The sequence below is a fragment of the Belonocnema kinseyi genome, chromosome 8, assembly GCF_010883055.1.
Source record: "Belonocnema kinseyi isolate 2016_QV_RU_SX_M_011 chromosome 8, B_treatae_v1, whole genome shotgun sequence".
NCBI lineage: Eukaryota > Metazoa > Arthropoda > Insecta > Hymenoptera > Cynipidae > Belonocnema > Belonocnema kinseyi.
Genome location: NC_046664.1, coordinates 70,431,985 through 70,446,711, shown reverse-complemented (window position 1 = coordinate 70,446,711; position 14,727 = coordinate 70,431,985). Strand labels below are relative to the sequence as shown.

Below are 14,727 nucleotides of genomic sequence, written 5' to 3'. Positions count from 1 at the left end.
TTAACTTAAAAATAAAAAATAAAATTGATTGCAGTTTATCTATTTTGCACACTTTTTGGGTCTTTAAAATATGAATTACTCCCTCATGGTTATTTTTTACATCTTTAAACAAATAATTTTGATTTTTCCAAAACTTCGATTCCCAAATAATGCCTATCCTAATTTTATTTATACTTTTTTTTTACAATCTAAATCAATCATTTTTCTTCAAGTCACATAAATAAGTTTTAAAAATATTTTTCTTGATATTATATCGGTTTTAAAATTTATTTTATTGATTTTTGGTATCACGAAAATAATAATGCTAAAATTAATTGAATTTTTGAACATACAGAAAAAATGCGTTGGTTGATATCCAAAGAAAAGTGTAAAAAAATTTGAAATCGGTTAATAGTGAGACTGAAAAATCCCGAAAAATAAAATTCGCGAGAGTGTAAAGATCCGAAAAAAGAAAATATTCAAAATTATAAAATTACCGACAATTAAAAATGTTTGAATTGAGAAATTCCCGGCAGTTGTTAGGGACGACTGCAAAATTCCGAAAAATCAAATTCACAAATAGTACCACGTTTCTTTGATTCAAGCTGAAGAAATTTCAGATTCAACATATTCATCTTTTTTCAAAAAAATGTGTATTTAACACAGTAAAACTTCTTTAGTAAGATTTTAAAAAATCATTTTTTTTACTTCAAGAAAAAAATTGAATTAATCAGGAAAAAATTACATTTAAGCAACAATTAAAAAAAAAAATTGCAGAAAAATTGTATGTAAAGTACATAATAGGTTTTATCATTAGTGTGAAGTAAGGAAGTATACAGGCAATCAGGATAGACACTTTTTGGGAATCAAGTTTTTAACAAAGTCAAATTAATACATCTTTATTGTTATTAATTGAAAAAAGAGTTTTTCTATGATTTTAGGAATTAAAATGATATTACGAATGACGTAATTAAAAATAAAAAATATTATTTTTAATCAACAAATTTAAAAACTTTTAAACCAAATTTATTTTGACAATGGTATTTGCATTTAATTTTTTCTTATTACGGCTTTTTACCAATTAGAAAAAATGTTTGAATTTTAATAATGGATGAGTTTATTTTTTCGGGATAAACATTCTCTATAATTCGACTGATTTCCATTTCACAAGTAAATTGTTTAAAGACTAATATCGTTAAAAAAAATCTGTAAACAAATAACAGTATTTAAAGATTACTTAATTATTTATCAATTCAGAAACTGTAAAGGTATAGAGAATTTTTTTCGAAAAATAAGCCAAGATTAATAAAAATTCAACAATTTTTAAATAACTGATGAAAAGCAACAAAATGAAAAAATTAAATTACAAAAATTATTGTTCAAATAATTAGTTTTTGTATTTTTTAAGCTTTTTTCATAAAAAAAGAATGTTTTTTCTTTCATAAGACATGGCTGATTATATCATTTTAGTCATATTGAAATTGGTTTTTACTATTTCATTTGATTTTTCAAAGAAAAATTATATTTTCTTAGCCGATTAATTAGACACTTAAATAAGTAAAAAAGAATATATTTCTTTTAGAAGAGGGACTAGATATAAAATGGAATTAGCGTGTGAAGATACGATAACGCAGCTTCCTGAGCCTCATGCACTTAACTTATAAGTAGAATAAAAAAAACAGAAAGCTAAATAGAAAGCATTAAAAAAAAATTCAGACTCAAAAATCGATCCATTTCGTTCTCTCTATTTTCTACGTGAACTTCGTGCAACAATTTTTTTTTCTAACAGAGAAAATAGAATTTCAACTATGAAATTTTTCTACGAATCTCAATGCATCTACAGAATTTGTACAAATTTGTATTTAAGGGGAACTTTCACCGCTTGCAATTTTTATTTAGATTCATACTCTTCCCAGTTATAAGTCATAACGAAATTTGTAATATTCTAAAGTAATAAGATGCGCTTCGTATTTGTAAGCAGAAAGTCCGGGTTCGATTCCTGCTCAAAGAATTTTTTTCCAATTTCTATTTTCTATGAAAACAATTTTCACTGCTATTGCCTATTAAATTGATTTAAATCAATGAAAAATATTCATTTATAACCAGATTGGTATCCGACATTTTCTTCTTCAATCTTTATCGTTTTCGAAGCGAATATTTCAAGTATAAGTCAGTACCGTGACATCCTTGAAAAATTATGATTTTTAAGCAATTTTTTGTTTAAAAAAGATCCCTTATTACTATAATTTCCAAACGTGAGTATAATAATAATAATAGAAAATGTCTCTTACTTCTATTCTACTTTTATATCATTTTATTTTACTATTAATTTGATTCAGAATTTGCTATAAAAACAACTTTTATGAAAGAAAAATGAGTAATAGTTGAACAAATGGTTAAAAATTAATATTTTGGCTTGATTTAAATAAACTTAATAGTCAAATGCAATTAAGAAAATAGAAACAAGGAATCGATTTTTTTTTATTACAAAAATTATTATTAATTAAAATATTTCGTATAATATGAATATAAAAAATGTATATAAATAAAATCCATTTTGTTATCATATTTATAATAATCATACTTTTAAATTATAGTAATAAGTGATGTTTTTAAACCAAAAATTCTCTAATTCGATTGCAATAAAAAATGTTTTGAAAAAAAAAAAGAAATTGGAAGAAAGTGCTCTCAGCAGGAATCGAACCCGGACTTCCCGCTTACAAATTCGGAGCGCTACCGCTTGATCTAACCGGGAGTTAAAAAATCTCGCACCGCGGTCCATATAACGTGCGTGAATTTTTAAAAAAATTTTCGGGAATGACTGAAAAGCGCATCTTATTACATTCGCATATTACAAGTATGATAATTACCCATCGCTGGGAGGAATACGAATCCAAATAAAATTCCGAAGGTTGCAGGTTCCCCTTGTCAGAATAGAAATTAGAGTGTGAATTGTGAAATATTAGACTATATGAATCAAGGCCAGATAAGGTCACCTACCTGTGAACTCGTCCTCCCATTCTAAACCAGGATTTAGATTGTACTCGTCTTGAAGGAAGGAAAAGAAAATGTCGATAAGTTTTTTTTTGTTTCAGTATCTCTCAGATCACCCAAATATTGTAAGGAAAACTATTGATGCACAAAATTGTCAAAAGAAGTCTAATTGTGAAGAGAAACAAAATTAAAATGTGAGAAAATACTATATTCTTATTTTTCTTATTTGTTCTTAAACGTTTTTTGGATTTAAAAAAGTTGAAACATAATCAAAAGTTGAATTTTATTTTTTTGAAATGCATCAATAGTCGACCAAAAAGTTTGGAATAGCAAAGTCGTCTAGTCAGTGCTAAATATCTAACTACGTGCAGAACGTTTCCCCTGTAAAGCAATTTGCATTTTCACCCCAAAAAAGTCAGCTCATAGCAAACTCCAAGATATCGATTAATAAGCTCTGCCGAGAAAAAAATCTCCTCTCCACCATTATTGCAAATTTCTTCCTTTACTTCAACTTGACTGCAATTAAAAAAAAATTATCCTTGCTTACAAGCAACTTGCTCATTTATTTGGAATTTTTTTTCAAACCTCGAGTTCTTTCGAAGGCTCAGTCTTAGAACTTTCAAGGATTTTTTTGGAAAGCATAAAACGTAACAAAACAAAAAAATACAGGAGACAAGCCAAAAGGATGCATGAAACTCTTTGACATCTGGCACAATTTTCTTGCAAAATTATTTTTTTTGTCATTCAATCCTAAAAATCTTGAAAGATGTACTCAGCAGTCAGAATACCTCTTGTATCATCTTTTTAAGTTTGTCAAGTGGTAAGCCATTAGAGAATGAACAATTAGAAATTTCACTTTATACCATTTACAAAAACCAGAGTTAAAGCATTCAAGCCCAAGGAGAAAATTGTTAATTCCAACACCTGAAATTTCCTTATCTTTATTTTAATTTTCCCACAATAACACCATTTTGAGAACTCTGGAAGGTGCGTTAAGTTGTGACAAGATTTGCCAATGGATATTTTTTCTGCGAACCTATTGTGTGAATGACTATTTTCTAAGTGATAGAATTTTCAAAAGATAAATTAAAATTTTTGAATAAATTGTGATTTTTGAGAGAGTAATTACAATTTTATGGATGTTCTTCTCGCTCCTGTTTCTTGTTTCACTTCCAGGTTGTAAACTCTCTTTTGGAAGAATTGATTTTTTAATTACTGAAACATTCTGATTGCAAATGTGTTAAGAAAATATGTCTAGGTTCTGAGTTCCCTGTTTCCAGATGTGTTTGAGGATATGTAGGAAGAATTGTAGTAAAATAGTAAACTTGAGAAAATGAGGATGAAAAATGAACCAAACGAGGGAGATTTATAAAAAATGGAAGATGACAGAGCCCAAGAGTAAAAAAGCAAGACACTATTTTATAGAAATTGGGTGGAGAGTCTCTTCAAAATTTCTCTCATTTTAAATTATTTTTAAAATTCCGTTTTGACTTTGGTAGCTTCTTTCATAATATTCTAATTCTAAATCTAACGCCTACTTGAAAATTATTATTTTATACCATTGCAGTTTGAGAAATTAAAAAAAAAATCGAAATAAAAAATTACTATTCGATTTGATTCAAAACACAATTTAATCTAATACTTACCCGATTCTTGCCACATTAAGAAAGGAAAATAAAAGAGTAGTTTTTCTCGAAAACTGTTCAACCAAATTTTAATAAACATAATATATGTTCTGAAAAATAATAAGACATTTTTCGAGAAAAATGGAAAAAATGCTGTACCTAAAAAACAGGTGATTTTTAAAAATTTTGAAAGATTTACTAAACCGTGATGCAAGACTTCGATTAATTTTGAAACAAATATGTTGAAATTTACGACAAATAAAACATTTCCGGAAATTATTTACAATTTAAAAATTTGTTTTTGCCAAATTTTGGGCAGAATATTTTTTATCTGTCTCAATGACCTTTATCACATCTACATTGTTCTTAAAAAACGGTTAATCCGTTTACGAGAAAATTGTATTTTTTACATTTTCTTTTCCACTCCAAAACTCCCAAAAAATCATATTTTAAGACTGAAATTTGCAGGAATTTATATTCACATAGATAAAAATATATTGTGCTAACATTGGGTTGATACGTGCCAGGGCAATTTTAACATACTTACTATGCTAAACCCTTTACATTGTAAATCAATAAAATTGAAGATTTTTTAATTTCAACAATTTCAATTCAAATTTTGTAATTTTCATGATTTACATATATACTTTCATCAATTTCGGAGATTTAGAAGTAAAAACTTCTTTTGATTTACCAAATCATCAAAACTTCAATAGGAAATCTTCAAACTTTAACAATTTTTAACAGTAACTCTTCAAAATTGCAGAACTTTTAATTATAAATATTTAAAATAAAGAGTTTTTATTTTGAAAATTTACAATGAAAAATTCTATAATTTTGATCATTTACATTTAAAATTTTATTACTTTGCAAGATTTAGAATTAAAAACTTCACTTTTTATTTTCCAAATCACCAAAATTTAGGAGTTTGTATTTAAACATTTTTAAAATTGAAGAGGTTTCAATTGTAAATCTTCAAAAGTGAAGAATTTCTAACTATAACTCATCGAAATTGTATAGCTTTCAATTATAAATATTTAAAAGAAAGAGTTTTTTACTTGGAAAATTTACAGAGAAAAATTATGGATTTTGATCACTAAAATTTTTTATTTAATTATTTTGGAAGATTTAGAATTGAAAAATGTACATTTGATTTTCCAAATCATCACAAATTTAGGAGTTTTTATTTACAAATCTTTAATATTGAAGAAGCTTCTATTTTCAATTTAAGAATTTTAAATCTTCAAAATCATAGAAGTTTGCATTGTAAACATTTTCTAATTTTGGAGATTTTAATGAAAAATACTGTTACCTTGAGGAGCTGAATTTAAAATTTGGCCAATTTGGAAGATTTACAATTTTAATTTACTTTTGATTTTCCAAATCATCGAAATTGAAAAAGTTTTAATATCTAAACCTTTTTTAAATTAAAGAGATTTCAATTTTAAATTTCCGAGTTCAAGAATTTTAAATTGTCACTATTCAAAATATTAGAACTTTGAGTTGAAAATATTTTAAATTAAAGGTTTTTAATGTTTAAAATTTCAAATTAGAATTACTGTTATTTTTATTTAAATTTACAATTTCATCAACTTAGAAGATTTCGAATTAAGACTTTACTTTTGATTTTACAAAAAAAAATTTTAATTTGTGCCGAAACACCTTTAAAATTAAAGAGATTTCAATTGTAATTCTTCAAAATTGAAGAATTTTAAATTGCAAATCGTTAAAATTGAAGAATTCTAAATTGTAAATCTTCGAAATTGAAATATTCCAAATTTAAACCTTTAAAATTGAATAATTGGCAATTCTATATATTTAAAAACTAAGAATTAACTATTTTTAAGTTGTAAATCTAAAAAATCAAATATTAAAACAAATTAAATTAAATTAAATTAAAAGCCAAGGAATGTATGTTCCAAAATTTTACGAATCACAAAAAAAATCCATTCCATTTCATGTGGATGTTAGTTGTTCAGAAAACAATTTCGGTAAGGCATAGAAATCGGGTAAGAATGATATGATCTTTATATAATTTAAAAATAAAAATCTCGCATTTATTTTCCCTTTCGACCCTTACAATTCGAAAATTGAATGCTTTGATCTAAACGTGAAAATTCTGAAACTTGGTGGCCTAAGTCGAAAAAAAATAATACTAAACGAGCCTAAATTTTGGTGGAAACCAAGAGAAATTATAACTTACCGTAATAGTCGAATGCATGAGCTGAAGAGGGGAGGGAAAAAATCGCACTTAGTTAAAATTCGATACAGACATGTTACACTAAATTACCTCTCTACACTCAGGATGACCAATAAAACACTCGTGACACTTTTTAGAAATTAAAAAAAGGATAATTTATTCCCAGGCGGAAAAATTATTTATAGTTTATACATATTGGAAGAAATTATGTATCATTTTCACACTTTAGTAGTATAGCGAAGCGGTTATAGCACGACTTACCACCCGAGCAAGGTTCTGTTCCATGCTGAGTTACCGACATTCGGCGTTACAGTCAATCGGTAATGTAGATCCCTGACGTGGATTTAATTAACAATCGATATTCCGGTGATCTACTTTACCGATCATCCTCTTCTATCCCTTCCTCTCGTATCATCTGATCCTACTCTTCATTATTGTCTTCCATCTCCTCCTCTTCTAATCCTTGATCCTCCACAACATCTATCTCTTCCTTATTTATCTTCTGATCCTCCTTCTTTTCCCGATAATATTCCTTCTCTACCTCCTGCTTCACATTAAAATTACCCTCCCTATCTTTCACCTAATGTTAAAAGACAAGGAGGATAATGCTAAGGAGAAGCAGGAGATAAACAAAGCAGAGATGAGCAAGAGGATGAGATAACAGAGAAAATAGAGGAGATATATGACAAGCAAATAGAACAGGAGGAGTATCACGAGATAAATAAGGAGCTCAACTGATATATCATCTCCTACTCGATCCATGTTAGGAATCTGCATTACCAACTGAGGGAAACAGCCACTGTAGATAACTCAGTATAGAACATAACATTGCTCGGTCGGTAACTTCCTCTTTGCTATACTACTTACTATGTACCATTTTTCCTCCTGGGTTTATAATTTAAGTTTTGCGTTTCGATAAAAAACCTTGTGTTAATTAAGACAGGGATTTTTTTCTTTGAAGCAAAAAAATAAAAGAATTAAAAGGAGTAGACAAATATTTCTAAAATGTGTTGATTTTTTTTTCAAGTGTGGACAAATGAGTAATATAATTATTTTAAATATACACTGAATGTAGGGAGGTGTAAACAATTAATATTGCGATCATGGTGTGATGAAATGTGACCTATGCATCAGAGGAAACGTACATATTCAATAATATTCTACCTAATCGCATGCACTCTATGTAACTCAAAATTTTTAGGAATAAGGTAGTAAAATTAATAAAGTTACATAGAGCACAATATCTCACGCACATGCCTTGTCACACTTATGCTCACCCCCCTAGTTACTCCTTTGATGAATCTTTCAAAATCTTAAAATAACCATTTTTATTATTATTTTATAGCAATTTTCTCAGGTAATAATTAGGAAATAACTACATATTTTCTACTAAAGTCTTTTTTGACTTTTGAAGCAAGCTTAGCATTTTCGAAAAGCCTTTTTATTAGTAATCATTTTTTTCTAAACTATTTAAAGCGTAAAGCGATTTTCTATTGTATGCAAGCATTTTTGAAAGTGTATGTTGAAGAAGCGACTTTCTGATTAATTAAGATCAGGGCGACCGCAAAAACTTTGTCTCTTTCTTTCATTTTTTCAAATATATTTTAGGATCAGATTCGTTGACTTTGTGTTTTATTGTTAAATAAGGCGAAATATTGACATAGGTTACAAATTTAAAGCATTTTATTCGCTAAATTGGAAACTTGTATGCATTTGAGGAAGTATAAATCTTCTATCGCGTCAGTTTCTATTACCAACAAAGTTTTCATACCAACAAACCTTATTTCTCAAGTCCTTTCATATTTAAAAAAATGGTTTATTTACTCAATATCTTAAAAATATTTTTCCTAATTACGAATTCACTTTTCAACATGCTACGGCCACCCTCTTTAATGCCAAAAACAAATTAAAAACAATTAGTCAAAATAGAGTAAGTTCTACAATTTTGAAACCCACAATTTCTATAAATTATTATTATTATTATTATTATTATTAACAAAATAACAAGATTCTTTTAATTAAAATTATGTACTAAAATGAACTAAAAATTAGAGAGCTTAAAATAAAAAATTGAAATTAAGACATTAATCAATAATTTGAAATTCTGGTATTCAAAATGAAAAAAGTTGTAATTTTAAGCTGCATAAAGAACAGACTTTCAAATTAGAGGCAGTACAAATTTTTTATTTCAAATTAAATCCTCAGAAGAGTATACAATTTAAAATAAAATAAAATAGAGACTTCTATTTAAAAAAAAATAATAAACCTAACAATTTCCCAGTAATTTTAACAATCAAAATTCATCAATCTTAAATAAAAGCTTAAAGAAAAGACAAACTTTTAAATTGAAGGCAATAAATTACAAATTTTCAAATTCAATTTGAATTCTGAAAATTTGTATAGTTTAAAATTAGCAGCGTTTAGAAAGATACAGTTTAAACAATTATATTTATGAACTTTAACCATTAAACAGTTTAGAATTTTAAGTTAACTTAAATAAAAATTGAGGAATTAAAAATGAAATAATTTAAGAAAAAAAATCATTTTAAATTGTAGAACAATTTCATGATCAAAATTTTTCAAATTACGCACGCTTGAATCAAATTTTTTAAATAAATTGTTCATAATTAAAACATTTTCAAAAGCAATAGAAATTCAAAAATTTAACTTACAAATTTAAAAGTTCGAAAGAGTACAAATTTAAAAATATTTTAGATAAAAATGTCTGATTACAAACTAATTTGGAACGATAAAAAATAAGATAAAGTTTCAAATATAAATTTTAAATTGAAATTATAATAATTTCAAGGTTTTTGAACTGACTCCATTTGCCATGCTTATTTTCCAGATGTTAGTAAATATATATTTAAGGGTTGCAGGTTCAATTCTGGCTCTTGAGATAATGTCTCATAACTCTCTATGGAATTATTTTAAGGATTGTCAGAGGAAACTAGAATAACGTGTTAATATTACAGGATGGCCGCAAAACATCATTTACAAATTCCTTGATTTTTCCCAAGTTTATTTTTTATTTTCCCTGACAATTAATATTTAGAGAAAAAAATTCGAATCTTTTAACATTTTTGATATAGATTCCTTTATAAAAGGAATAAAACCTACTTACACAGAAAAAGTGAAAAAGTGACTAATCCCTTCAAATCTTTAAAACCCTACGAAAATCCTCACTTCTTGTGAATAAATTCTTCGAAATCTTAAAAAATATTATACAATCCCACAAAATTCTATTAAAGTTGATATTTCCTAAAATCATGAAAAATGTATTAGATTACCTAAGGAGCTTAGCGCTTGGAATCTTTTAAATATCTTGAAATATTAGAGGCTCTGTAAAATCGTTTTATATTTTTCAAAATTCTAGGAAATTCTTCACAGACTCCTGAATTTTTTTTTAATTTCTTAAAATCATTCAAATGCTTTGAAACACCTTCAAATCATTAAATTCATTTAAAAATTCTTTGGAATCTTTTAAACTTCCCCAAAATATTTCCAGTTCTATAAAACCTTTTAAAATACCATTAAATTACTGAAATTAATTTGAAAATACCTTGCAATCTTTTAAGATTCCCGGAAATATTCCCAATTCATTAAATTCTTTCAATATCCCATTAAATTACTGAAATCAATTTTTTTCATACTTTTCCTCCCCTCTTCTCCCTTATTCCCCCTCACCACACTTCCCTAGCTAACACTCCCCTACCCCAGACATCACATTCTATCTCCTACTCTCCCGCTCTACAATACTAGCCTCACTAATTTCCCCTACTCCTCACCCTAATTTCCCCTCACTTCCTCTACTTACACTTCTCTTACATCCCCTCCATTTCTCTACTCCCCCCTTCATTTTCTCACTTCCCCTAACCACAGTTTCCCTCAGTTCCCATCCCCCGTTCCCAACATTTCCCATATATCCTATCGCCTCACTTTCGCTACCATGATTTTCACTATTTGCCCTCACCTCATTTACCCTTTTTCCCATTATTACCCATACTTCCACTTCCCTCATATCTACCACTTCCCTGCCCCTTATTTCCCACACTTCTCTCCTGACAACCTTTCCCCTCCCCTCATTCCCTCCACTTATCTTCCTCACTTCCCCTATCCTAAATTTCCCACCCATCGTCCCCATCATTTTCCATTAACTCAATTCCCTCCCTTTCCATCAGTTCCACTACTTCAACTCCCCTCATTTCCTCTCGTTTCTATAATTTTCCATAATCCCTCCCAAATTCCTCTAACATTATTTTCACTACCTCCCCTATCCTCATTTCCTATATTTCCTCTCCCCTCATATCCACTGCTTCCCCTCCCAAAATTTCCTCTCGTTCCTATACTTCCCCTCACATTAATTTCCCTACCTAGATTTTAACCACTTCCACTCCACTAATTTCCACTACCTACATTTACACTACTTCACCTCCCCTCATTTCCACTACTTCCCCTCCTGGGAAAAAGTACGCCAGGTAGACACACACCCGACCGAAATTATAAGGGTATCTGCCTGGGGCTCTGAAAACCTACAAAGGGACTAAAAAGTGATTTGAGAAAAAAATGACTGTATGACAGCCCTGATTATTCTTAACAGTTACTAGACGTACTTCTTCTGGAAATTCCCTGAGTTTTGTCATTTTTGTTTAAATCGTCGACTTTTCCTTGATTTCCCTGACCTGCGGCCACCCTGGTGTTAGTTTTGAAAATCGTTCAAGCAGACAGGCAGGCAGTAATGGATATAATAAGAAAGGAAATGGGATTCGAAGGAATTGTGTCCAGCAGACTGAACTCTTCATCCCCTAAAATCTAAATTGACGGACGACACTCACATTTCATATAACACTGTTATCGTAATAGATATGTAGTTATAACAGAGAGGTAAAAAGTAGACAGAACATACATAGGTAGTTTGGTGCAGACCCACCTTTCCTGGGACGCCACCAGTCAGTCTCAAAGTAGCCTGCGGAGCAAGAATGAGTTGGTGTTGATGTTGAACAGGAGGAGATGGTGTACGCGGAAGAGGAGGCGGACAGTCCTTGTGTCCAACACCAGTAGATTTGATCGCAAGATTGTAACCAATTGTAACGCAAGACAATAAGGGAAGACGCGCACATTTAATAACACCGCATTTTCCGGTGCAAAAATATCATTATTATCATAAAGGCGCTCGACTAGCAATTTTCAATGGGGTTGTTGCATATTTTCAAATAGATTTTTTTCCTGTTGAAATAAAATTTGTTTAACAAGTATACATTACAATTTTTCGCGGGAATATGAGGCATTTTTATTGGGCTGGCGTTGGAAGTAAACATCATTCTGATTAGCGCAGTTTATCGGGTAATTAATATAGCCGAAGTAGTATACCTAGGCCGGTTCAGTGACAACAGTACTGTTCTGAGTTCAACGACTGTAAAGAATGACTGGTCATATATGCCACCATATATTATCGGTAACAATTTATCGACTGGTGGCATCTTAGCACGGACATCTTAGAGCGCTTTCCGCTCAGCCATCCCCACTTTATACTTCTAGAAACTTCTAGAACTTGGGGATTCCCATGGACCACCTACATGGTACCAGAAATGTAGATTCCTACTTTGCCGATTGAAGACAGTGCAGGTCCCTACCCTCCTCAGTCGGTAATGTAAGTACGAACCTTTATAGTCTAACGTTAAATGACCATTTACTGTCTTTTAACTCGAGACAAAACCGGTGTTACCAAACCGGCTTAGGTACACTATCGGCCGCTGGTAACTGGAGTAAAAATAACTTTAACTTAACTTTAACTTTAACTTAAATAATCTTTTTACGTTTTGTTGTTTAAAACGTGTTTAAAAAGTAAGAAAATGGGCCCAAAAATGTTCAAAATGCTTAGAATTTCACTAAAACCGGAAATTTTCAAGTGAGACATTGCGAATGTCACCAGCTGTCATCTGGATACTTCCTTAGTCAATTGAGCCACTGCATACCATTATTCTGATTGGTTCAGCGTTTTACAAGATGTGACGTTTAAAGATCACAGAATTGTTTGAGTAGAGTTTTTGATACTTTCTTTAAATATTATTTTTCTTAGACGTGAAGTATTTAAATAAAATTTTAAGCGTACCTAATTTTTTAAGAATTTTACACAGTATTTAAAAAATATTTGATCTAAAATTCATGCAACAACCCCATTTTTTAAATGTATACATTCCAAATTTCTAGTAAAGTAGGTGGTCAATATTTATGCTGATAGACTCGAAAATAAAGAGTCAGGTTCAATCTTTAGACATAATGCTATCAGGAACAGGGTGTCGATTACTCTGACGATTTACTATTCTCCTACTAAATTACAAAAAATTATTTTAAGGTTCATGGTACAGTTTCTCTTACCGAAAGGAACAAAAAGGTTTTATTTTTTAGGCGTTTAAAGTTGAACTATTCTTTATTTAAAAATGTCAATATATTATACGCATATAATTCGTTTTATTAAAAAAAAGAACTTAAAAAAAGCCATTTGAATAACTTTTTACTTGTCAAAAGTACCTGATACTAAAAAAGTAGAAGTACTAAACTTACTTTTTACTTGTTAAAGATTAGATTTTGGGATCAGAAAACATGGAAATGATAATTATTATAAGTTTGTTTCTAAAGTTATATACATGTAATTTTCTTAAGATTCTTCAGAACATTTAAAAAGACTTGTGAAGATTTCAGATGCATCGTAAAAGAATCTAGAAATTGTTAAAAAACTTTAATTAATTTTACAGGATTTCACAAATTACTAGGAAAAATTTGATATATTTTCCGAAATCTGTTCCAAGTTTTAAAATATTTGTAATCTCTTTAAAACTTTTAAAACTCCGGAATATCTTTTAAAATTAAATTTTTCCTCGTTTTTTGGTTAATTCAGAAAAATGAAACAAAATGCCTTGATCATTCGGATTCTTGTTCAATTTAAAAAATAGTTTGAAATGCACTGAAATCTTTTAAAATATTCTCTTAAAATGATTTTTTTTGTAATGAATATTATTTGAAATATTTTGAAATTTTTTAATTTTCTCTTAGAGCTCAATTTTCAAAATAAAAAAAGCATTTACATTTTTTCAGGGTTCTTGGACAGATTTTTTTTGAAATCTTCATAAATCTAGACTTTGTTTTAAATTTTTGTAAATCTATTTAAGATTTGAGTTATTTTTTAATTTTTCAAAAAATTCTAAATCTCTCTGAAACTTAGTCTTTTGTCTAAAATTCTGTGATCTTGCAAAATTAAAATATTTTGCTTCTAAATCTTTTTTATTCTTTTCTTAGAATTTATTTTAAAAATAAAAAAATCATGTACAATTTTCCTAGAAATCTTATGACAATTTTTTATTCTCTTGAAACATTAAAAAATGCTTCAAATTCTATTTTCAGAAATCTGCAAAAATTTACATTTATAAATATCTTGAAAACTTCACAAAATTTGAATTATTTTCGAATCTTCTGAAAAAATCTACCTATGCTGTGAAAAACTGAGTTTTCCTAAAAGTTTTAAATCCTGCAATCAATGTAAACTATCTAAATATCTTCCAGATTCTTTTTGACATATTTTGAAATCTTCAAATCGTAAAAGTAATCTTTTAAAATACAAATTATAGCGTGATAGCAAAATTTTAAGAACATAATTACTTTCCGATATTTAAAAATCATTTACAATTAAATTTTTCTCTTTTTTTTCTTTCTTAAAAAATTAACACAAATATTACATTTTTTCAATTTTCTTCCTATCGACACCCTGACAATTTGTGCCATGACAATTGTGGGTCCGGATGCAATAAGGGCACATAAAATTTTTTCGTATGAAAACGAAGTCCCCTGGAGGCTTTAGAAAAAATTTTCGAATTTTAATTTTCAAAAGATATATATGGATGTAAAATTTGATTGCGCATCTTTTTTTCTTAA

The 14,727-nt window shown here is 28.7% G+C and overlaps 1 protein-coding gene across 12 annotated transcripts in view; it reads right to left on the bottom strand.

Annotated features, from left to right (window-relative positions):
- LOC117177879 (cytoplasmic dynein 1 intermediate chain) overlaps window positions 1–14,727 on the bottom strand; it is a 77,017-nt gene that overhangs the window by 40,677 nt on the left and 21,613 nt on the right. The window contains exons 6-8 of one of the 12 annotated variants that reach the window (XM_033368927.1): window positions 11,729–11,839; window positions 6,802–6,822; window positions 2,980–3,027 (exon numbers count right to left, since the gene is read on the bottom strand). The exons of 1 other annotated variant lie outside the window; for it this stretch is intronic. In XM_033368927.1, coding sequence (XP_033224818.1) covers window positions 2,980–3,027; window positions 6,802–6,822; window positions 11,729–11,839 — 180 coding nt within the window. Of the gene's footprint in view, window positions 1–2,979; window positions 3,028–6,801; window positions 6,823–11,704; window positions 11,840–14,727 lie in introns of all 12 variants that reach the window. 10 more of the 12 variants (XM_033368931.1, XM_033368926.1, XM_033368929.1 and 7 more) reach the window with 10 other exon arrangements.